Below are 26,076 nucleotides of genomic sequence, written 5' to 3' on the forward strand. Positions count from 1 at the left end.
GCTTCTACTTTTAAAAATACACCTTTCTAGAAACAAGTCTCTCACCGTTGCCGCTTGCTATAGACCACCCTCTGCCCCCAGCTGTGCCCTGGACTCCATATGTGAATTGATTGCCCCCCATCTATCTTCAGAGCTTGTGCTGCTAGGTGACCTAAACTGGGACATGCAGGGACACCCCGGCTATCCTACAATCTAAGCTTGATGCCCTCAATTCCACACAAATTATCAATGAAACTACCAGGTAAAATCACAAATCCGTAAACACGGGCACCCTAATAGATCATCCTAACCAACTTGCCATCCAAATACACCTCTGCTGTTTTCAACCAAGATCTCAGCGATCACTGCTTCATTGCCTGCATGCGTAATGGGTCTGACCATCCCTCATCACTGTCAAACGCTCCCTAAAATATTTAAGGGTGCAAGCCTTTCTAATCTACCTGGCCCAGGTATCCTGGGAGGATATTGACTTCAACCCGTCAGTAGAGGATGCCTGGTTATTCTTTAAAAGTGCCTTCCTCACCATCTTACATAAGCATGACCCATTCAAAAAATGTAGAACCAGGAACAGATATAGCCCTTGGTTCACTCCAGACCTGACTGCCCTTGACCAGCACAAAAACATCCTGTGGAGTACTGCATTAGCATGGAATAGCCTCCGTGATATGCAACTTTTCAGGGAAGTTAGGAACCAATATACGCATTCAGATAGGAAAGTTAAGGTTAGCTTTTTCAAACAGAAATGTGCATCCTGTAGCACAAACTCAAAAAAGTTCTGGGACACTGTAAAGTCCATGGAGAATAAGAGCACCTCCTCCCAGCTTCCCACTGCACTGAGGCTAGGAACCGGTGTCACCACCGATAAATCCACTATAATTGAGAATTTCAAAAATCATTTTTCTAGGGCTGGCCATGCTTTCCACCTGGCTACCCCCACCCCAGTCAACTACCCTCCACCTCCCACAGCAACTCGCCCAAGCCTCCCCATTTCTCCTTCACCCAAATCCAGATAGCTGATGTTCTGAAAGAGCTGCAAATTATGGACCCCTACAAATCAGCCGGGCTAGACAATCTGGATCCTCTCTTTCTAAAATTATCTGCCAAAATTATTTCAACCCCTAGTACTAGCCTGTTCAACCTCTCTTTTCGTATCGTCTGAGATTCTCAAAGATTGGAAACCTTCCTCGATCATCCCCCTCTTCAAGGGGGGAGACACTCTAGACCCAAACTGCTACAGACCTATATCTATCCTACCCTGCCTTTCTAAGATCTTCGAAAGCCAAGTTAACAAACAGATTACCAACCATTTCGAATCCCACCAAACCTTCTCCGTAATGCAATCTGGTTTCCGAGCTGGTCATGGGTGCACCTCAGCCACGCTCAAGGTCCTAAACGACATCATAACTGCCATCGATAAAAGACATTACTTTGCAGCCGTATTCACCGACCTGGCAAAGGCTTTCAACTCTGTCAATCACCACATTCTTATCTTCAGATTCAACAGCCTTGGTTTCTCAAATGACTGCCTCGTCTGGTTCACCAACTACTTCTCTGATAGAGTTCAGTGTGTCAAATCGGAGGGCCTGTTGTCGAGACCTGTGGCTGTTTCTATGGGGGTGTCACAGGGTTCAATTCTCGGGCCGACTCTCTTCTCTGTATACATCATTGATGTCGCTCTTGCTGCTGGTGAGTCTCTGATACACCTCTACGCAGACAACACCATTCTGTATACTTCTGGCCCTTCTTTGGACACTGTGTTAACAACCCTCCAGAAGAGCTTCAATGCCACCCAACTCTCCTTCTGTGGTCTCCAACTGCTCTTAAATACAAGTAAAACTAAATGCATGCTTTTCAACCGTTCGCTGCCCGTATCCGCCCGCCCGGCTAGCAATCACTACTTTGGACGGTTCTGACTTAGAATATGTGGACAACTATACATTCCTAGGTGTCTGGTTAGACTGTAATCTCTCCTTCCAGACTGTTATTAAACATCTCCAATCCAAAATCAAATCTAGAATCGGCTTCCTATTTCGCAACAAAGCCTCCTTCATTCACGTCGCAAAACATACCCTCGTAAAACTGACTATCCTACCGATCCTCGACTTCGGCGATGTAATTTACTACTCAGCAAACTGGATGTGGTCTATAACAGTGCCATCCGTTTTGTCACCATAGCGCCATGTACCACCGACCATTACGACCTGTATGTCCTAGTCGGCTGGCCCTCAATACATATTCGTCGCCAGACACATTGGCTCCAGGTCATCTATAAGTCTATGCTAGGTAAAGCTCTGCCTTATCTCAGCTCACTGGTCACGATCACAACATTCACCTATATCACACTCTCCAGCAGGTATATTTCACTGTTCATCCCCAAAGCCAACACCTCCTTTGGCCGCCTTTCCTTCCAATTCTCGGCTGCCAATGACTGGAATGAATTGCAAAAATCACTGAAGCTGGAGACTTGTATTTCCGTCACAAACTTTAAACATCAGCCATCTGAGCAGCTAACCGACCGCTGCAGCTGTACATAGCCCATCTGGAAATAGCCCATCCAATCTACCTTTTTTTATTTTACCTTTATTTAACCAGGCAAGTCAGTTAAGAACAAATTATTATTTTCAATGACGGCCTAGGAACAGTGGGTTACCTACCTCATCCCCCATATTGTTTTTACTTACTTTTCTGCTTTTTTGCACACCAGTATTTCTACTTGCACATCATCATCTGCACATCTACCACTCCAGTGTTAATTTGCCAATTTGTAATTACTTTGCTACTATGGCCTATTTATTGCCTTACCGCCTCACGCCATTTGCACACATTGTATATATATTTTTTTTTTCTATTGTGTTATTGATGGTACGCTTGTTTATTCCATGTGTAACTCTGTGTTGTTGTTTGTGTCGCACTGCTTTGCTTTATCTTGGCCAGGTTGCAGTTGTAAATGAGAACTTGTTCTCAACTAGCCTACCTGGTTAAATAAAATAAAATATTTTTAAAAAGCTGGTGTAGCTAAGTCAGGTTTGTAGATCTCCTTGCTCGCACATGCTATTCCAGTTCTGCCCACAAATGTTCTATAGGGTTGAGGTCAGGGCTTTTTTGATGGCCACTCCAATACCTTGACTTTGTTGTCCTTAAGCCATTTGCCACAACTTTGGAAGTATGCTTGGTGTCATTGTCCATTTGGAAGACCCATTTGCAGCCAAGCTTTAACTTCCTGACTGATGTCTTGAGATGTTGCTTCATTATTCCCACATAATTTTCCTACCTCATGATGCCATCTATTTTGTGAAGTGCACCAGTCCCTCCTGCAGCAAATGATGCTGCCACCCTTGAGCTTCACGGTTGGGATGGTGTTCTTCGGCATTCAAACCACCCCCTTTTTCCTCCAAACATAACGATGGTCATTATGGCCAAACAGTTCTATATTTGTTTCATCAGACCAGAGGACATTTCTCCAAAAAGTAAGATCTTTGTCCCCATGTGCAGTTGCAAACTGCAGTCTGGCTTTTTTATGGTGGATTGGAGCAGTGGCTTCTTCCTTGCTGAGCTGCCTTTCAGGTTATGTCGATATAGGACTTGTTTTACTGTGGACGTAGATACTTTTGTACCTGTTTCCTCCAGCATCTTCACAAGGTCCTTTGCTGTTGTTCTGGAATTGATTTGCACCTTTCGCAGCAAAGTATGTTCATCTCTAGGAGACAGAATGCGTCACCTTCCTGAGCGGTATGACGACTGCGTGGTCCCATGGTGTTTATACTTGCTTACTATTGTTTCTACAGATGAACGTGGTACCTTCAGGCGTTTGGAAATTGCTCCCAAGAATGAACCAGACTTGTGGAGGTCTCCAAGTTTTTTTCTGAGGTCTCGGCTGATTTATTTTGCTTTTCCCATGATGTCAAGTAAAGAGGCACTGAGTTTGAAGGTAGGCCTTGAAATACATCCACAGGTACACCTCCAATTGACTCAATGATGTCAATTAGCTTATCAGAAGCTTCTAAAGCCATGTGTCACGGCTTCTATAAGTAGTGGGTGGAGGAGTCAGGTGCAGAGAGCAGGGTAGTTCAAAAGATGTGGATCTTTATTTTCCAAAAAAAACAGAGAGACGGTCACGCCACACACACAAGGGCGTGTAAAGACCCAGTCCAAACAAACAGGACGAAACTGATTGGAAAAATGAATACCACAAAATAATCACACACCATAAACAGAAAAACAAGCCCGCACAAAAGCCAACGGGCCTACTGGGTTTAAATAGCCCACAACCAAAACCTAAACACGAAACAGGTGCAGCTAATCAGACACAACTAGATGAAACAGAAAAGGGGATCGGTGGCAGCTAGTAGGCCGGTGACAATGATCGCCGAGCGCCGCCGGAACAGGAAGAGGCACCATCTTTGGCGGGATTCGTGACACCATGACATAATTTTCTGGAATTTTCCGAGCTGTTTAATGGCACAGTCAACTTAGTGTATGTAAACTTCTGACCCACTGGAGTTGTGATACAGTGAATTATAAGTGAAATAGTCTGTCTGTAAACAATTGTTGGAAAAATTACACCGTAGATGTCCTAACTGACTTGCCAAACTATAGTTTGTTAACAAGAAATGCGTGTAGTGGTTGAAAAACGAGTTTTAATGACTCCAACCTAAGTGTATGTAAACTTCTGACTTCAACTGTATTTAGTACCCATTGTCTGATTTTATGAAAGTCAACAACCATTTGTCTCTTTTCATTTTGTAAGTTCTTGGCCTTTCTCCATAGTGATTGATGACAAAGGGATTTAAATTTGTGAAACAGAAAGCCATGGAAGGCCAAAATACAGTTCCTTTAAATTAGATTGTCAATGCAGATCATTTTTTATGATTTAATTCATAAGGTTATTCATGGGTGCTAATATTTGTTATACGTCTTTTTGGGGGGGAAAGTATTATTATTATAATCTCTTTCTCTGAGAAATTGTGTTAGTATGAATAATATTGTTTTACACTTTTTTTGCATACAATATAGCTTGGTATTATTGATTTCATGCAGTCTTTTTTGCTAATCTATATCAAGGGAGCCAATAATTTTGGAGGTGACTGAGTTGTAGAGATGTGTATTGAAAATGAAATACAAAAATATCTCATTTAAGTATTCACACTTCTGAGTCAATACTTTGTAGAAGCACATTTGGCAGTGATTACAACTGTGAGTCTTTATGGGTAAGTCTCTAAGAGCTTTCCACACCTGGATTGTGCAACATTTGCCCATTTATTATTTTCTAAATTCTTCAACCTCTGTCAAATTGGTTGTTGATCATTACTAGACAACCATTTGCATGTCTTTCCATAGATGAAGTTGATTTCAGTCAAAACTGTAACTAGGCCACTCATGAACATTCACTGTCTTATTGGTAAGCAACTCAGGTGTAGATTTGGCCTTGTGTTTTAGGTTATTGTTCTGCTGAAAGGTGAATTAATCTCCCGAGTGTCTGGTGGAAAGGAGACTGAACCACATTTCTCCCAGTGACTCAACCAAGGTTTGCTTCTAGGATTTTGCCTGTGCTTAGCTCCATTCCCCTGTTCTTAACAATTACAAACATATTTTTGGGGGGCAGTATAACTATAGTGCCTTGTTGCAAACAGGATGCATGTTTTGGAATATTTTTTTTCAGTGTGTCAACTAGGTTAGTATCGTGGCGTAACTACAATGTTGTTGATCCATCTTCAATTTTCTCCTAACACAGCCTTTAAACTCTGTAACTGTTTTAAAATCACCATTGGCCTCATGGTGAAATCCCTGAGTGGTTTCTTTCCTCTCCGGCAACTGAGTTAGGAAGGGCACCTTCATTTTTGTAGTGACCATCCAAAGTGTAATTAATAACTTCACCATGCTCAATGGGATATTCAATGTCTGTATTTTTCTACCCATCTGCTTTGGAAAACCTCACTGGTCTTTGTGGTTGAATCTGTGTTTGAAATTCACTGCTTGACTGTGGAACCTAACAGATCATTGTTAGGTTGGTAATTGATAATTGTGTGTGTGGGGTACAGAGATGAGGTTGTCATTCAAAATCATGTTAAACACTATTATTGCACACAGAGTGAGTCAATGCAACAAGTTTTACTCCTGAACTTATTTAGGCTTGCCATAACGATGTGGTTTCGAAAAACATAATTCCAATTTGACATTATGGGGGTATTGTGTGTAACTGACCAATAAAAAAATAAAAAATAAGGCATTAAAAGGGTGTTAATACTTTCTGACGTCACTGTAATGCACCTCAACATAGGTCTTACCCCAACTCAGGTCTAATGACACTGAAGCTGCCATCCCGCGCTCCGGATTGCGTGAAAAAAATGGTCGGACTCTAACAGTGTATCTTGTGTTGAGGCGATAAAGTCAGACTCGGAGTGGGCCTATCTCTTTCTGGATTGAAATAGAAGCAGAGGCATGCCTGAAAGAGACCCTAGATAAGCCACTTTTAACTCAGTAGGCTAAAACTTGCTGACCTGGCCCTCGTACCACTCCCCCCTTGTAAAAGCTGTAACCTCATTATCAGTGGCTTAGCCTCCTGGGAGACTGGGTGCGAGCAATGGAATAGAGGGGTCGCACTGTACAGTATGCAGGGGTGCCGTATGGAGGGAGGGGGTGGGGGGGGGGGGGTAGAACGATTCTAAGGGCCTATGACTGAACAGGGGACCTAAAAACAATATTAGAATATTAGGTAAACATTTTTCAACATTAAAGTAATAAACTATCATCAATAATATTTGATTGACAACGTCCCTTTTTTCAAGGACCCTGTCTTTCAAAGATCATTCGTAAAAATCCAAATAACTTCACAGATCTTCATTGTAAAGGGTTTAAACACTGTTTCCCATGCTTGTTCAATGAACCATAAACAATTAATGAACATGCACCTGTGAAACGGTCGTTAAGACACTAACAGCTTACAGACGGTAGGCAATTAAGGTCACAGTTATGAAAACTTAGGACACTAAAGAGGCCTTTCTACTGACTCTGAAAAACACCAAAAGAAAGATGCCCAGGTCCCTGCACTTCTGCGTGAACGTGTCTTAGGCATGCTGCAAGAAGGCATGAGGACTGCAGATGTGGCCAGGGCAATACATTGCAATGTCCATACTGTGAGATGCCTGAGACAGGATGGACAGCTGATCGTCCTCGCAGTGGCAGACCACGTGTAACAACACCTGCACAGGATCGGTACATCTGAACATCACACCTGTGGGACAGGTACAGGATGGCAACAACAGCTGCATGAGTTACATCAGGAATGCACAATCCATCCATCAGTGCTCAGACTGTCCGCAATAGGCTGAGAGAGGCTGGACTGAGGGCTTGTAGCCCTGTTGTAAGGCAGGTCCTCACTAGACATCACCGGCAACAACGTTGCCTATGGGCACAAACCCACACAACGCTTGCTGAAAATAAATGCAGTTGACAGTAAGATGACGTTTATTTTTTTGCTGAGTCTACTAATAAAACAAATGGTTTTCTTTTCTTGTTTCTGCAGCCCTGTCTCCCCATCCCCATACCCCTGAACCAGCCCTACTCCCAACTGAAGAAGGATGTGAGCAGCATTGTGTTGAATGACATATCAGTTGGCATTAATTGCAGGTACTGCAATGCATTGGGGACAGGAATGTGATTCTCCAGTCACTTGACACAGAGGTAGCCAGTATCAGAGCATTAAAGGAAGAGATGCAGGCTCTTAGAGATGGATGGGAGTCTCTCCTGTCTGAGGCAACACTGATTGCTACGCAACTGGATGTTGTACCTCAATTTAGCAAGGAACACAGCCTCCAGAGGAAAAGGAAGAAATTCCATGATGAAACCTCTCAATAGGAGACAGCTCAGGACAGTTCAGCAACGGTAGGTGTTTCAGAACAGTCTTTTTACTGCTATGGACAACATCATAAGTGACTTGGACACTAGGTTCCACATCACTGCAAAAATTGTAGAAGAACTTTCTGCTGTTATAAAAGTTGGGCAGATTAGTGAGGATAAAGTCCCTTCAGTGTGCCAACCACTGATCATTAAGTATTCCAGAGATCTTACACATGAGCTTCAAAATTAAGTAAGATACCTGAACACTGTATATGCTGCCACTTTTCCCCCTAAGTTGTCCCCTCTTGGTCCCCTGAATGCAATTTGTAAGATGCAGCTGCAAAGCATTTTTGGAGAAGTGTGTATTGCTTTACGTATATTTTGCACACTGCAAGTGACTGTTGCTGGTGGCGAGAGAGCTTTCAGTGAGCTAAAACTGATAAACTATTGGAGGTCCGCTATGTCCCAGGACAGGCTTTGCAGTCTTGCCATGCTGTCCATTGAAAGTCAGTTAGCTAGAAAGCTGGACTTTAAAGACTTGATCAATGAATGACTTTGCTAGCAAGAAGGCTCGGCGCTGGGCCCTTGGTGAGTAAGGCTGAGCAAAGGCCAGTGATAACTGTTAAATGGCATGGCTATGGATATTGGATCACTACACACATGATGCCCACAGGCTGACTGAGACTGAGAACAAAATATATCTCAAAGTAATGGCTGGATTGCCATAAAATGTGTTGTGCACATTCAAGACGCCAAGTGAAAGAAACCTATTGATTTGTTGACCACTTGACCTTTCCTCTAGTGCCACCATCAGGCCTTTTCATGTCGATTTCCATTTTGTTTTCCATTTTCATTTCCACTTTTACATCTGCTTATTTTCTAGTCGGTATGTATATTTTGTTCAAAAATCTGCTGCTGATTTTATTATTTTGTTTGTTATATCATTCTATAGATGATAAGGTTATTGAAGGTTTAATTGAAGAGGTTAATGTATATTTAAGTTATATTTATTTTAAGTTATGCATTAATGTTAAGAGAATATTACATTCAAGAATTGTACCATTAAAATTACATTTAGACTGTAAAAGATGGCCTTTAGCACATTTCTTATTCCACTGTATGCAGAATGCTGCATGCATGTCTGCACAGTGTTATATTTTCACAGCTCACTGTCAGTAAATATCGTACAGTAAATATTGGACTACAAGAGAGTTGCAAGCCTGCAAAGGTAGTTATTTAAAGCTTTGATTGGGTCGATTGGGTTCTGGAGGTGTGTGGTTACAGCAATTGCGCATGGTTTGTGTGGCCTGTGGTGGTGGGGCCCAATGTGATACATTTTCATGGGGCCCAAAATCCCTGGCGGCGCCCCTGACAGTATGTGTCAAGTTCCAGCCTCAAGTTCATATAACTGCAATATCTGAAGGGTCTCTGTTTTTCTTTAATGAACTGAACCACTAATTTAGTGGTTAAATAATAAGTATTTATTTATTATGGTACTACTGACCAATTGAAATACATTTTAGCTGCACCGGGTAAACACAAAGCCTAGCCATTTCTTCCCGGCTGCTATACCAACACAAAAAGGTTTTGTTTTGCCCCTCCGTTTATGGCCTGGAGTGAGTGCGCGCGCTAGGCTATATATACAAAGAAACCCATCATTAACCACTGTCAGCAGCTGCTCGTGGTGTGCTATTTAAAGTGCTCTAATGTGTAATATCAGAAGAGCTAACATGGAAGGCAGCATGATGTTTCTTCCCACCCATGCGTTCACCTGCCCTGTTCCTTCACATGTTTTCACACAAACCTCATGACTTGTAAAGCCTCTAGCAAGTATGTGGCTCAGTCCAGTTTCAGCTCCAATTGAAAGACATCTTCAACAGTCCTCAGTTCAACATGAATTGGTTTGTGAAGTGGGTCGGTGAAATGTGATCAGTCTGCCATTGAACAAAGTAATATGGTGTTTGTTTTTTTAATTACTTTGGGTCAGTTCATTATTTTTGACGTTATGAAATGGGTGTGATTTGAAGTTGAAGCTGACCTAATTCATAGAAATCACAGAACATTGTTCTCTCAGGAGCCCCTTGGAAGCAAGATGATTTTAAAAAGGATTTTATCTACCAAATGATCAAACATATTTATAAATAAATAGATAATAATGTAGTTTGCTGTCTGTTATGCGGTGACAATCTGTTCTATTAACAGAGCTGTGAAAAACAAACAACTGGCTTCATGAGATGGTGGCAATAATTACAGTATGAAATATAATGCATGCCGTGCATACTGTATAAATGTCACGCCCTGACCTTAGAGAGACTTATTTCTCTGTTTTCGGTTAGGTCAGGGTGTGATAAGGGTGGGCATTCTAGGTTTTCTATTTCTTCGTTGTTTTAACCATGTGTGGTTCCCAATCAGAGGCAGCTGTTTATCGTTGTCTCTGATTGGGGATCATATATACGTTGGTATTTTCAGTTTGGGTTTTGTGGGGAGTTATTTTCTGTTTAGCTGTTTTGTTGCCTGACAGAACTGTGCGCTTTCGTTTTTCTACTTTGTTATTATGTTGCTGTGTTCAGTTTTATTAAAAATCGTGAACGCCTACGACGCTGCACCTTGGTCTCCTTCTTCAACCCATGAGAGTTGTTACAGATCTCACCACCACAAAAAGGCCAAACAGCGTGGTCAGGAGGAATGGACGTGGGAGGACATCCTGAATGGTAAAGGATCCTGGACGTGGGAGGAGATCCTGGCTGGGAAGGCGGAGGCTGCAAGGAGGGAGCAACTATACAAGGGGTCATGTCTAGCACGGAAGCCCGAGAGGCAGCTCCCCCCCAAAAATGGCGGGGGTGGCACACGGGGAGATTGGCGGAGTCAGAGGTTAGAACTGAGCCAACTCCCCGTGCTTATCGTGGGGAGTGTGTGACAGTGTTATGCGGTGATGTGCACCATGTCTCCAGTGCTCAGTCACAGCCTGGTGCGCTATATTCCAGCTCCCCGCATTGGCCGGGCTAGAGTGGGCATCCAGCCAGGACGGATGGTGCCGGCTCAGCGCTCCTGGCCTCCAGTGTGTCTCTTCGGCCCAGGATATCTTGCTCCGGCTCTGCGCACTGTGTCTCCGGTGCGTCTACACAGCCCAGTGCGTCCTGTGCTAGCACCTCGCATTTGCCAGGCAAAAGTAACCATCCAGCCAGGACAGGTTGTGCCAGCTCTAAGCTTGAGACCGCCAGTGCTACTCCACTGCCCAGTGTATCCGGTGCCTGCTCCACGCACCAGGCTTCCAGTGCATCTCCCCAGTCCGGTGAGACCTGTTCCGGTTCCACGTACCAAGCCTCCAGTATGTTTCCCCAGCCTGGTAAGCCCTGTGGCAGCTCCACGCACCAGGCTCCCAGTACGTCTCCTCAGTCCGGTGAGACCTCCTCCGGCTCCACGCATGTAGAATCCAGTGATAATCCATGGCACGAAGCCTCCAGTGATGATCCATGGCACGAAGCCTCCGGTGATGATCCATGGCACGAAGCCTCCGGTGATGATCCATGGCACGAAGCCTCCGGTGATGATCCATGGCACGAAGCCTCCGGTGATGATCCATGGCACGAAGCCTCCAGTGATGATCCATGGCACAAAGCCTCCAGTGATGATCCATGGCACGAAGCCTCCAGTGATGATCCATGGCACGAAGCCTCCAGTGATGATCCATGGCACGAAGCCTCCAGTGATGATCCATGGCACGAAGCCTCCAGTGATGATCCATGGCACGAAGCCTCCAGTGATGATCCATGGCACGAAGCCTCCAGTGATGATCCATGGCACGAAGCCTCCAGTGATGATCCATGGCACGAAGCCTCCAGACATGATCCATGGCACGAAGCCTCCAGTGATGATCCATGGCACGGTGCATGCAGTGAGGATCCAGGGAAAGGAGCCTGCAGCGACGGTCCCCAGTCAAGAGCTTGCAACGACAATCTACGGCCCGGGGGTCGCGGCGACGATCCCTGTACCGGAGGCACCACCGAAGTGGGGGGAGCCGGAAGCGGAGCGGGGTCTGTGTCCCGCACCGGAGCCCCCACCGAGATTAGATGCCCACCTGGACCCTCCCCTATAGGTTCAGGTTTGCGGTCGGAGTCCGCACCTTTGGGGGTGGGGGGAGGGGATACTGTCACGCCCTGACCTTAGAGAGCCTTTTATTTCTCTGTTTTTGGTTAGGTCAGGGTGTGATTAGGGTGGGCACTCTAGATTTTTTATTTCTTTGTTATTTTTGCCTTGTGTGGTACCCAACAGAGGCAGCTGTCTATTGTTTTCTCTGATTGGGGATCATATATACGTTGGTATTTTCAGATCAGATTTTGTGGGGAGTTCATTTCTGTTTTGTTGCCTGACAGAACTGTGTGCATTCGTTTTTCTACTTTGTTATTTTGTTGCAGTGTTGCAGTTTTTTTGTTGCGGTGTTGCAGTTGCAGTTTTATTATTTTTTATTATTTATTATTTTACCAACGCTGCACCTTGGTCTCCTTCTTCAACCCACGAGAGTTGTTACAATAACACAACAATTGTGAGCTGCAATATTAAATATAAACTCTACATAGATTTTTCTATCTGATTTTCATGACTACATCACAGTGGCTATCGGTCGGATGAAAATAGACACATTTCAGACATTACTTACTGTATATTTATGTTTCTTGTAAGATTATTTAAAAAAAAATTGGGTCTGAAAGATTCCACCCGATGATTCAAAATCGTTGGAAATCAGCTGTAATTCAAACTAAGCATAGAAAATGTAAACTAATGAAAAGATAAGGGTGTGGAAATTAATACTGTTTTTTAATTGCTTGTCATAACTATCAACATTTACATTTACATTTAAGTCATTTAGCAGACGCTCTTATCCAGAGCGACTTACAAATTGGTGCATTCACCTTATGACATCCAGTGGAGCAGCCACTTTACAATAGTGCATCTAAATCTTTTAAGGGGGGTGAGAAGGATTACTTTATCCTATCCTAGGTATTCCTTAAAGAGGTGGGGTTTCAGGTGTCTCCGGAAGGTGGTGATTGACTCCGCTGTCCTGGCGTCGTGAGGGAGTTTGTTCCACCATTGGGGGGCCAGAGCAGCGAACAGTTTTGACTGGGCTGAGCGGGAACTGTACTTCCTCAGTGGTAGGGAGGCGAGCAGGCCAGAGGTGGATGAACGCAGTGCCCTTGTTTGGGTGTAGGGCCTGATCAGAGCCTGGAGGTACTGAGGTGCCGTTCCCCTCACAGCTCCGTAGGCAAGCACCATGGTCTTGTAGCGGATGCGAGCTTCAGCTGGAAGCCAGTGGAGAGAGCGGAGGAGCGGGGTGACGTGAGAGAACTTGGGAAGGTTGAACACCAGACGGGCTGCGGCGTTCTGGATGAGTTGTAGAGGTTTAATGGCACAGGCAGGGAGCCCAGCCAACAGCGAGTTGCAGTAATCCAGACGGGAGATGACAAGTGCCTGGATTAGGACCTGCGCCGCTTCCTGTGTGAGGCAGGGTCGTACTCTGCGGATGTTGTAGAGCATGAACCTACAGGAACGGGCCACCGCCTTGATGTTAGTTGAGAACGACAGGGTGTTGTCCAGGATCACGCCAAGGTTCTTAGCGCTCTGGGAGGAGGACACAGTGGAGTTGTCAACCGTGATGGCGAGATCATGGAACGGAACATGACTATCCCCTTAACTTTTTTATTTTAAATATTATTTCTTATACACTACTTGTGTGATTCATTTGACAGATTTATTTTGTTAGTTCCTGTAACTTTAGTTTTGCTTAACTATTTCCATAATTGAGGTGGACATCTGACTTTGTTAAGTAAGCCATGGCTATAACTTTCTGCCGCCTATTGTGAAACAACCACTCTGAGGTAACATAAGGACAGCTGAATACTATCTGAATGCTTTCTCTTTTAGATACCCCTGCCCTTGTCGTTTCCTCGAAGAAGCCCCGCAGTCGTGGCATTTTGAAAGTCTCTTCTGCTGCCTCTGTCACAAAGAAACAGAGCAAATCCCAGTCAACAACAATGCCCCCTTATTGGTGGAAGAAAATGGGACCATTTCAAAAGTAAGCTGTCTTCGTCCTTACATCCCTCTTTCCCTCTTTCCCTTGCTGGTGATATCGCCTATCTCTCCCTCACTCTCTCTATGGTCATTTAAGCATCTTGTGGTCAACATGATTGAGAGCCACTTGATCGGTACACATGTTTTCTGTGCACAATGTCCTTTCATGTTTTATGGTCAATACATTTTTGCAGTTCTGCCTTAAAAGTAAATATTTTACTGCCTATAAATCAACCCAGAAGACAGCATGAGTCAAAAAAGATATAAAATTAAATCAGCACAGACTGTAATGCATTATCAGACCACAGTCATTCTTTGTCTGTGTTAAGGTGAATCACTTTACAGCAGGTATGGGCAACTTTGATGGGGGTGGAAGATCAACATTTTTTAAATATTTTTGCGGCCCCCTTCTTGACGGTGGAGAGAAAAATGCCCGTTTTTAGAGTTGATTTCCTGGGTCACACTATATTTGGAAAGTCCGGATTGGATAGTCCGGATTTTTCCATATGTAGATGTAGATCGTCATACTACCAACAAAGTATATGTTGATAAGCAACTGCTTGCTAAGGTTACAGGGATAGGGTTAGGTTTAAAACAGGGATGGGCAACTGCAAGGCCCTCACCCCCCCCCCCCCCCTAAAAAATATACATTTTTGAATTTAGTCGGGGTCTCAACTTCCTGTTTCAAATAAGAATAGTAGAACACACAAGGAACAATTTGGAAATTTGGTTGTGCATCAGCAGTTTATTTCTTGTTACTCAATTAGCCCATGTCAACATTTTGATTGGTAAGTTAGTCTAGTTGATTGGTAAGTTAGCCAGCAATCTAAACTTGTAGTGGTCGAATTACCACCCGGTGGGCCCTCATTGATTTTGTTTGTCAGTCTCACTCAGATATCATATTAAAAACTGCAAAAATTTCTCTCTACCCTATGGCAAAATGTGTAGAATTTCACATATTTTGTGGTAAAACAGCTAATTTCCCTCTCCGACCCATGGCCAAATTAGTAGAATTGCATGAAATTAGTTATAAAATTTCTACATCCTCTCACCGCCCCATGGCAAAATGTGTAGAATTACATGAAATTTGTTATACAAATGCTAAATCTTCTTTCCATCCCATAGCAAAATGTGCCGCCCATGACTTTATGTGAACACTTAACAAACAACATGGCAGTTAACTTGCTACGATTAGGTAACTTGCTACGATTAGATTAGGTGATCAAGACGCATCTCGGGTGTCAGTTTCAGATTTATGCCTTACTTCAGCTTTTTACAGTGATTTGATATTCCAGGAGTTATTTGTCACGTCTCTTGAAGCCCCAAAATAAATTGCAAGGTCTCATGGAGAGGGGGCCATGTGCTAGTCTCAGTGTGGTTGTGACCTGTCAAGTCAATGTGTACTCTGCTGCTGGTGTCTCAGGCGGGCTGTGGACTGTGAATAACACCCAGCAGTTCAAGCCACCATTACCAAAGAAGCAGTCTGTGAGATGCCAGCCCTCTGGACTGTGTCGCTTCCCTAGAGAAAACAAGTCTCTCTCTCTATGCTTGGAAAAGTGCAAAACCTCTGAACACTACAAACCTATTCGAGAACGTCAGCTCCCTTTGTGCCTGAGAAGGCACTCTGATCAAAGCAAATCTTTTTACACATTTCCCAAAAGCAAGCATGCCTGCTGAACACTGCGAGGTGTCTGAACTAATTGAAACCATGGAATCAAGTGAGCCTTCTGCACAATCTGCTGAACCCTGCATCATTTCGGACAAAATAAATAACTCTTTGGACTATACTGGACACCAGAAGGTCAATGGACAAATGGATCCCGCTGTGCAGATTGTCGATCATTACAGCATGAATGGAGAACATGCAGAAGAGAGCAAACCTTTTGTGCATTATAATGGACATTCTGTGGGGTATGAGCAATGCATCACCAAGCCTTGTGAGGACTATCCTGTTCTCCACAAGCACACTAATCAGTATAAGTCTTCTGAGTTAAGCAAATCATTTGAAGAATGTTCTCAAAATTGTGAGTGCTTTGACTTCAGCAAGTCCTCTGAGCACTATGCTAATGACTGTCTAGCTTCTGTATTTAGCCAACACTGTGAACATTTCACAGAATGCTTCCAGTCATCTGAACAATGCAGGTCTTCTGATCAACACTGTAAGTCCTTTGAGTCAAGCGAACCTGCTGAGAACTCTGAGTTTTTAGCGCAATGTAAGATATCTGACTTCATACCTGACATCTCTGAATCCAATGAATCAAAAATATCATTTGAGCACTATACTGGAATTTGTGAGTATTCAGAAAAATACAATCATATTGATGACCCAACAGAATATAATGAGACTACAAAGCCAATTGATGAGGATTTAAAGCCCTCTCAGCCAACATTTCAACAAATTGAAATATGTGGGCTTTTTGACTCTGAGTTTTGCATAATATTAGAACCTATACATTCTTCAGATTTGAACATGCCTTCTCAACACTATGCTGAACAAGATTCTCCCAATGAAAGTAGACATGTCTCTGAAGTTCATGAACCTTCTGAGCAAACTCTGCTTGCTGAACAAAGCAATCATCAATCTGCTGACTATGATATGCCCTCTGGGCACTGTGAACTGCAAAATGCGTTCTATGAGCAAAGAGAGACAAGTGTACAGTGTGAACTCTCTGAGCAATGTAAATATTGTGAGAGCTATCCTTGTCAACATAAAAGCACAAATGACAAATGCTATGAGCCTAGCAGTTCATTTTATTATGAGGAAGACAAGTCTTCTGACTGCTCATCCATTGAAACAAGGTCTTTTGAATCTTTGATTTATGACAGTATAAATTTAGACCCATTAACTGATTCAGCTGAATTCTATGAAGCGTTGGTGGAAGAAGGAGCACAGGACAAATCCAGCTCAGATATATGGGAATCATTTGATAATTGTACAGTTGTGGTAGAATGTGAAGAAAGCAATGCTGATGAAGACAAACCTCACTCGGATGCAGTCGTTGTTGAGGGATTCTTTGACTTATTTGATAAAGAGGATACTTATACTTTTGCCCAAAGGCAACCTTATACCTCTTGTTTTGAAGGGGGAGGGGTGCATGAGTTGTTTTTTGAACAATGCAAAACTCATGTGTCCATTATGAATGAGGAACAAACACAAATGCCCTGCGCCAAAAAAGGGCTTGAAGTTTTTCATCAAGAAGTGGAAGAAGTTGATGAATCTTATGATGCTTGTGCTGATGATGGACAATTTAATGTAGACTGTACTGATGATGAGACATCCGCCTCTGGATCCTTTGCAGATGAGGAATCATGTGAATCTTGTTTTGAAGAAGCCACAGCTTATGAAGTTGAGTTTTATGAAGCTTTTGTAGCAGAAGACAATGCTATTGAGGCTGAGGCCTATGAGCCCTTTGTTGAGGAAGAGGAACTTTGCATTGCTGAAAATGAAGCTGGTGACGCTCAGGCCAATGGACCCTTAGTTGATGAGGACAACACGTACGACGAACACAGTGCAGAAGAAGCATCTCATGGATCCTCTTCTGACGTGTCTTCTGTTGAAGATGATGAAGCATCTGAGGGCCAAAATGATCTAACTTATGAACCATGCTTTGAAGAAGAGGAAACTTGTGATGAAGAATACCAGACAATATGCGTCGCAGAAGACGAATTATACAACCAATATGCTGAAGACAAAGCTTATGGATCCTATGGGCCGTGTGATAAAGATTGCGATGCATATGGCAGGGAACATACACAATTCTCTACCGAAGGGGAAGATAATGCACTATGCACTGAGGCCTGTGAACCAAGTGCTGAAGAGCACCATGAATATCAAAGTGAAGACAATGAATCTAATGTTAATCAAGAAGCTAATGGATTCTGTACTGAAGAAGACTCTCATGATCAGTGTAATGATGAAATGGATTATGACAGCACTCCTGAGACACATTTGAAAGGTGAAGTCTGCACTGAAGAGAGAAAGAATGGTGCTCCATGTGCTGAGGAGAATGAATCCCCTGAATCATTTGAGGTTATAACCAAAGACACCGCATTATGCACTGAAGGAAGCAAACCAGCTATGCCTGATGGTATTGAATTCAATGGGGATCAAACAGATTCCTCCACAACCTCTTCCGAAGAGATAGATGAGCGAAGCAAGTCATCTGAATTGTGTGAGCAGCTAAACACACCATATCTGTCTCAGAACTGGGAGGAACACAATGGTGTCTCAGAGCATCTCCAACACCCAGAGTCAGAGGACCTTTCAGAGCAGGTGTCTGAGGAAACAAGCCTCCCTCTTGATGGTGCTGAACTTAGTAAAGACTCCATAGACCGCGAGCCACTTGCACATCACGCCGAACAAACAGAGCCCTCCGAACAAAGTGAGCTGGATGAGAAAATGCAGTTGCATGAATTTTTTAAGATTGTGGCCTCTGAACAACTAAGTGAGGAGTCTGAGGAGGAGCTGAGTGACGATGAGTCCTTTGAGTCCTGTGAATGCGAGTACTGCGTCCTGCCTAGAGAACAGGTATTACAAGGTCTTTGCATCGTGCTTGAAATCCGCTGGAATAGCTGTGAAACGCAAGTGTGGAATATGAACGTTTCGCATGGAGTGACAACAAACTGAAATTTGCCAGAGAAAAGAGTGAAATGTGTTTGTCTAAGTATTAGGCCTATTTTTTTACATATTGTCCATTCCGTGTTAGCTTTAGATGTGTTGGCTTTGGATCAAATTTGTGACAACAGAACTAAAATAGAGGAGGATATGGCTTATTGCTTTGCACAGCAGATGATATTTCTGTCAAACTATAAAGATACGATCTACTCTCCTCCTGACCTGGTTATTTACTCTGCTGGGGCAAAGAAATTTGAATTGCACAGTGTTTATAGGATGCTTATTTGGTCATCACATTTCCTCTTGCTAGTAGAGTCGGTTTCACAGTGTTGCTGCCTTGCTATGTTGTTGTCTTTAGGTCTCTCTTTATGTAGCGTTGTCTCTCTTGTCGTGATGTGTGTTTTGTCCTATATTCATATTTTATTTATATTTTATTAATCCCAGCCTCCGTTCCCACAGGAGGCCTTTTGCTTTTTGGTAAATAAAAATGTGTTATATAAATGTTATATAAAAATACAATAAAAATGGACCACTTGATAAGGGAATGGTTAGCTCATAGTCAGTCCACAGACCCATGACAGTCCATAGTCACATTGATATTTACTTTTCCATCAACTGAACACCAGCTGTTGGGAAATAGCATTCTTATGCCCCCTTATGGGCATGCTCTTCTATAATTCAATTATCTCAAACTCACAAGCAAACGTTTTACCAGTGTGTTTTCTCACTACAAATTCATGAGGTAATGTTATTAATCATCAGTTTAATTCATGACCCACACACACACACTATTTAATGTGTTTTTGCATCATGCCACAGTGTTGTCTTGATTGGCACAAACATATCAAAATAACCCAATTTGCATCAATGAATATCATGGCATCATTTGGCTGTTCATTGACCTAACGTCTAACTATTTGTTTTCAGGTCCCGGCAAAACCTCTGCTACCTCAAATCAAGTCAAAAGACTCAGGGAAGATCTGTGTGGTGATTGATTTGGATGAAACATTAGTGCACAGTTCATTCAAGGTAAGCTGACATGAATTACCCGCTCTTTGAGGACAAACGCTAACAGAGAATACTTGATTGATTTCCACTCTCTCTTTTATACTAATTAGTAAAGCGCTCTGAATAGACTGTGGACAAAAACAAACAATACCTCACAAAGATGGGGTGCAATGAACTGAACTAAATAGTGTGTAAATGACATACAGGTGTGTGAACAGGTGATGAGAATTCAGGTGATTGGGATCTGGAGAGTGAGCTGCGTTCAGGGCATCTATGTGTTTGAAAATGTGAGCTGGGAAGTGAACTGCTTTCAGGGGATCTATGTGTTTGAGAGTGTGAGCTGGAAAGTGGGCTGGAAAGTGAGCTGCATTCAGGGGATCTGAGTTTGAGAGTGTGAGTTGGAAGCAGACTTATTTATTTGGAATGTTAATTGATGTTAATTAATGTTTATTTTTGTAATCAACCGCAGTTACCTATGCTACTCTGTATATCCACGATTGGCTGCATAATGGGTATAATGTGCTCTTCCCTACGACAGGTGGTCTTGGCCATCTAATCAGTCTGTCCCAAAGAATGTCACAAGATAGGCCACAGGTTTAAACTGTCAATGAAAGTGGCAGCATTTTATTGAAGGCGAGTCACAAGGTGTAGTGTGTTTTTAATGGGATTGATTGTCCAAAAAGGTAACGGAGGAGTACGTATAGTAAATGAAAGATGTTTATTCTCAGAGATATTTATTTCATGTCCTATTCTCTGAGAGATATACAGTTTGTCCTATTCTAACTTAAGCTGGCTTGTTTGCTTCCATAATATGGCAACTTTGATTTTAGAGTAATACTGTAAGTTTGGGTGTATGTATTCAACTAGACTACCAATGCAAAGTCGAAAACTCGATTTTCAATACTCTTTAATGACATGTTACAGAGTAGTTTTAAAAATGTGTCTCTGTTTTATTTACGAGTGACTTCAGATTGGCATCAACCCAGTGCTCACTGACAAGGATGTCTGGGTGGCTACTACGGTCATGTTAGTGGTGGAATCACTGACATATGTTAAATGGATTTGAAATGATTTTGCTATCTATGCATGTGAAACAATTATCATGGGGTAGCTGGTGATGTGAACATGTCTGGTGTGCTGGAAGATCTTCCACAGAGCAAAAGAAAGTGTCTCCAAAATTAGCTGGCATCAAATTCTGACTTGGTGTCAGACATGGCATGCAGTCAAAAATTGTCAAGTAAAACCTTGAAAGCATTCGAACTAGTCACATATGTATTTAAGAAAACCCATGCATATACAGTGCCTTCAGAAAGTGTTCATACCCCTTGACTTATTCCACACTTTGTCTTCCATCCTGAATTCAAAATTGATTAAAAACATGTTTTTCTCTCACCCATCGACACACAGTAATGCCCCATATTGACAGTGAAAACATGTTTCTAGACATTTGATGACAGCTTTGCACACTCTTGGCATTCTCTCAACCAGCTTCACTTGGAATGTTTTTCCAACAGTCTTGAAGGAGTTCCCACATGCTGAGCACTTGTTGGCTGCTTTCCCTTCACTCTGCGGTCCAACTCATCTCCTTCCAACTCAATTGGGTTGAGGTAGGGTGATTGTGGATGCCAGGTCACCTGATGCAGCACTCTGTCACTCTCCTTCTTGGTGAAATAGCCCTTGCACAGCCTGGAAGTGTGTTGGGTTATTGTCCTGTTGAAAAACAAATGATAGTCCCAATAAGCGCAAACCAGATGGGATGGTATATTGCTGCAGAATTCTGTGGTAGTGTAAGGGGTCTGTAACTGGTGCTAGGGAAGTCAGACGCAGGAGAGCAGAACTAGGTAATAGCCGGAGCAGTTTAATTCCAAAACCAACGACATCAAGAAAATATCAAATGGGGTACAAAACCCGATGCGCACCAGTCAATTCCAAAACCAACGACATCAAGAAAATATCAAATGGGGTACAAAACCCGATGCGCACCAGTCAACATGTGCACAAGCACTTACATCTCTCCTCCGGACCATACCCCTCCCAGTCCACGAGGTACTGAAGGCCCCTCGCCCAACGCCTCGAATCCAGTATGGAATTAACAGAGTACGCCGGGGCCCCCTCGATGTCCAGCGGGGGCGGAGGAACCTCCCGCACCTCAGACTCTTGGAGCGGGCCAGCCACCACCAGCCTGAGGAGAGACACATGGAGCGAGGGGTTAATACGGTAATCGGGGGGAAGCTGTAACCTGTAACTCACCTCGTTCAGTCTCCTCAGGACTTTAAATGGCCCCACAAACCGCGGACCCAGCTTCCGGCAGGGCAGGCGGAGCGGCAGGTTTCGGGTCGAGAGCCAAACCCGGTTACGCGGTGCGAACACCGGGGCCTCACTGTGGTGATGATTTACGCCGACTTTCTGGTGCCAGAACCGGCTGATACCCCAGTACGGTGGGATCCATGGGCCGCTCTTCTGTGTCATACACCCGGGACAGTGCATCTGCCTTCACGTTCTGGGAACCTGGTCTGTAAGAAAGGGTGAAAACAAAACAGGTGAAAATCATGGCCCACCTTGCCTGGTGAGGGTTCAGTCTCCTCGCCGCCCGGATATACTCCAGATTGCGGTAGTCAGTCCAGATGAGAAAAGGGTGTTTAGCCCCCTCAAGCCAATGTCTCCACGCCTTCAAAGCCATGACGACAGCTAACAGTTCCCGGTCCCCCACGTCATAGTTTCGCTCCGCTGGGCTGAGCTTCCTCGAAAGGAAGGCACAGGGGCGGAGCTGCTGTGGCGTACCCGAGCGCTGAGAGAGCATGGCTCCTATCCCAGCCTCGGACGCGTCCGACTCCACTATGAATGCCAAAGAGGGATCTGGATTGGCCAGCACGTGAGCCGAGATAAACAGAGCCCTCAGGTGACCAAAGGCCCTGTCCGCCTCAGCCGACCACTGCAAACGTACCGGTCCCCACTTCAGCAGTGAGGTAATGGGAGCCGCTACCTGACCAAAACCCCGGATCAACCTCCGGTATAAATTGGCAAACCCTAGAAACCGCTGCACCTCCTTTACGGTGGAGGGAGTCGGCCAACTACGCACGGCTGAGATGCGGTCACTCTCCATCTCCACCCATGAGGTGGAAATGCGGTACCCTAGGAAGGAGACGGATTGTTGGAAGTTCAGATATTTCTCAGCCTTGGCGTAAAGGTCATGCTCCAACAGTTGACCAAGCACCTTGCGCACCAGGGACACATGCTCGGCGCGTGTAGCGGAGTATATCAGAATGTCATCAATATACACCACTACACCCTGTCCGTGCAGGTCCCTGAAAATCTCGTCTACAACGGCTTGGAAGACTGATGGAGCATTCATCAACCCGTACAGCATGACGAGGTACTCATAATGCCCTGAGGTCATACTGAATGCCATCTTCCACTCGTCTCCCTCCCAGATACGCACCAGGTTGTAAGCACTCCTGAGACCAAGTTTGGTGAAGAAGCTCGCCCCGTGCATTGACTCAATCGCCGTGGCGATAAGAGGTAGTGGATAACTGTACCTCACAGTTATCTGATTAAGGCCTCGATAGTCAATACATGGGTGCAGACCTCCCTCCTTCACAAAAAATAAACTCGAGGAGGTGGGGGAAGTGGAGAACCGAATGTAGCCCTGACGCAGGGATTCAGAGACGTATGTTTCCATAGCCACCGTCTACGCCTGTGACAGAGGATACACGTGACTCCTGGGAAGTGCACCGTCGTTGGGGTGGTAATTGAGTTGCCTTCTTTTTGGAGAAAGTGGGAGCTAAATCGGCATATTCGGGGGGAATGCGCACGGTAGACACCTGGTCTGGACTTTCCACCATAGCAGCACCTACGGAAACTCCTAAACACCTCTCCGAGCACTCTCGCGACCACCCCAAGAGCCCTCTATTGCCATGAAACAGTGGGGTTATGACAAGCTAACCAGGGTAGGCCTAGCAAATCAGCAAATCAAATCAAGTTTTATTTGTCACATACACATGGTTAGCAGATGTTAGTGCGAGTGTAGCGAAATGCTTGTGCTTCTAGTTCCGACAATGCAGTAATAACCAACAAGTAATCTAGCTAACAATTCCAAAACTACTACCTTATAGACACGAGTGTAAGGGGATAAAAATATGTACATAAAGATATATGACTGAGTGATGGTACAGAGCGGCATAGGCAAGATACAGTAGATGATATAGAGTACAGTATATACGTATACATATGAGATGAATAATGTAGGGTATGTAAACATTATATTAGGTAGCATTGTTTAAAGTGGCTAGTGATATATTTTACATCATTCCCATCAATTCCCATTATTAAAGTGGCTGGAGTTGAGTCAGTGTGGTGGCAGCAGCCACTCAATGTTAGTGGTGGCTGTTTAACAGTCTGATGGCCTTGAGCTAGAAGCTGTGTTTCAGTCTCTCGGTCCCTGCTTTGATGCACCTGTACTGACCTCGCCTTCTGGATGATAGCGGGGTGAACAGGCAGTGGCTCGGGTGGTTGATGTCCTTGATGATCTTTATGGCCTTCCTGTGACATCGGGTGGTGTAGGTGTCCTGGAGGGCAGGTAGTTTGCCCCCGGTGATGCGTTGTGCAGACCTCACTACCCTCTGGAGAGCCTTACGGTTGTGGGCGGAGCAGTTGCCGTACCAGGCGGTGATACAGCCCGACAGGATGCTCTCGATTGTGCATCTGTAGACGTTTGTGAGTGCTTTTGGTGACAAGCCGAATTTCTTCAGCCTCCTGAGGTTGAAGAGGCGCTGCCGCGCCTTCTTCACGATGCTGTCTGTGTGGGTGGACCAATTCAGTTTGTCTGTGATGTGTACGCCGAGGAACTTAAAACTTACTACCCTCTTCACTACTGTCCCATCAATGTGGATAGGGGGGTGTTCCCTCTGCTGTTTCCTGAAGTCCACAATCATCTCCTTAGTTTTGTTGACGTTGAGTGTGAGGTTATTTTCCTGACACCACACTCCGAGGGCCCTCACCTCCTCCCTGTAGGCCGTCTCGTCGTTGTTGATAATCAAGCCTACCACTGTTGTGTCGTCCGCAAACTTGATGATTGAGTTGGAGGCGTGCGTGGCCACGCAGTCGTGGGTGAACAGGGAGTACAGGAGAGGGCTCAGAACGCACCCTTGTGGGGCCCCAGTGTTGAGGATCAGCGGGGTGGAAATGTTGTTGCCTACCCTCACCACCTGGGGGCGTCCCGTCAGGAAGTCCAGTACCCAGTTGCACAGGGCGGGGTCGAGACCCAGGGTCTCGAGCTTGATGACGAGCTTGGAGGGCACTATGGTGTTAAAGGCCGAGCTGTAGTCGATGAACAGCATTCTCACATAGGTATTCCTCTTGTCCAGATGGGTTTGTGCAGTGTGGTTGAGATTGCATCGTCTGTGGACCTATTAGGGCGGTAAGCAAATTGGAGTGGGTCTAGGATGTCAGGTAGGGTGGAGGTGATATGGTCCTTGACTAGTCTCTCAAAGCACTTCATGATGACGGAAGTGAGTGCTACGGGGCGGTAGTCGTTTAGCTCAGTTACCTTAGCTTTCTTGGGAACAGGAACAATGGTGGCCCTCTTGAAGCATGTGGGAACAACAGACTGGGATAGGGATTGATTGAATATGTCCGTAAACACACCAGCCAGCTGGTCTGCGCATGCTCTGAGGGCGCGGCTGGGGATGCCGTCTGGGCCTGCAGCCTTGCGAGGGTTGACACGTTTAAATGTTTTCCTCACGTCGGCTGCAGTGAAGGAGAGTCCGCATGTTTTAGTTGCGGGCCGTGTCAGTGGCACTGTATTGTCCTCAAAGCGGGCAAAAAAGTTATTTAGTCTGCCTGGGAGCAAGACATCCTGGTCCGTGACTGGGCTGGTTTTCTTTTTGTAATCCGTGATTGACTGTAAACCCTGCCACATACTTCTTGTGTCTGACGCTTAGCTTGTTTGATTGCCTTGCGGAGGGAATAGTTACACTGTTTGTATTCGGTCATGTTTCCGGTCACCTTGCCCTGATTAAAAGCAGTGGTTCGGGCTTTCAGTTTCACGCAAATGCTGCCATCAATCGATGGTTTCTGGTTTGGGAATGTTTTAATCGTTGCTATGGGAACGGCATTTTTTTTTTTCACCTTTATTTAACCAGGTAGGCTAGTTGAGAACAGGTTCTCATTTGCAACTGCGACCTGGCCAAGATAAAGCATAGCAGTGTGAACAGACAACACAGAGTTACACATGGAGTAAACAATTAACAAGTCAATAACACAGTAGAGAAAAAAGGGGAGTCTATATACAATGTGTGCAAAAGGCATGAGGAGGTAGGCGAATAATTACAATATTGCAGATTAACACTGGAGTGATAAATGATCAGATGATCATGTACAGGTAGAGATATTGGTGTGCAAAAGAGCAGAAAAGTAAATAAATAAAAACTGTGGGGATGAGGTAGGTGAAAATGGGTGGGCTATTTACCAATAGATTATGTACAGCTGCAGCGATCGGTTAGCTGCTCAGATAGCTGATGTTTGAAGTTGGTGAGGGAGATAAGTGTCCAACT

At 44.4% G+C, this 26,076-nt stretch overlaps 1 protein-coding gene across 4 annotated transcripts in view; it reads left to right on the plus strand.

Moving 5' to 3' along the window:
* The window catches only part of LOC115107622 (carboxy-terminal domain RNA polymerase II polypeptide A small phosphatase 1-like), a 71,856-nt gene that overhangs the window by 22,106 nt on the left and 23,674 nt on the right, over positions 1 to 26,076 (plus strand). For 2 of the 4 annotated variants that reach the window (XM_065011640.1, XM_065011642.1), the window contains exons 1-2: positions 15,291 to 18,430; positions 19,445 to 19,546. In XM_065011640.1, coding sequence (XP_064867712.1) covers positions 15,569 to 18,430; positions 19,445 to 19,546 — 2,964 coding nt within the window. In that variant the 5' untranslated portion in view covers positions 15,291 to 15,568. The other 2 variants (XM_065011645.1, XM_065011647.1) reach the window with 2 other exon arrangements.

This window comes from Oncorhynchus nerka, linkage group LG3 (assembly GCF_034236695.1).
Source record: "Oncorhynchus nerka isolate Pitt River linkage group LG3, Oner_Uvic_2.0, whole genome shotgun sequence".
NCBI lineage: Eukaryota > Metazoa > Chordata > Actinopteri > Salmoniformes > Salmonidae > Oncorhynchus > Oncorhynchus nerka.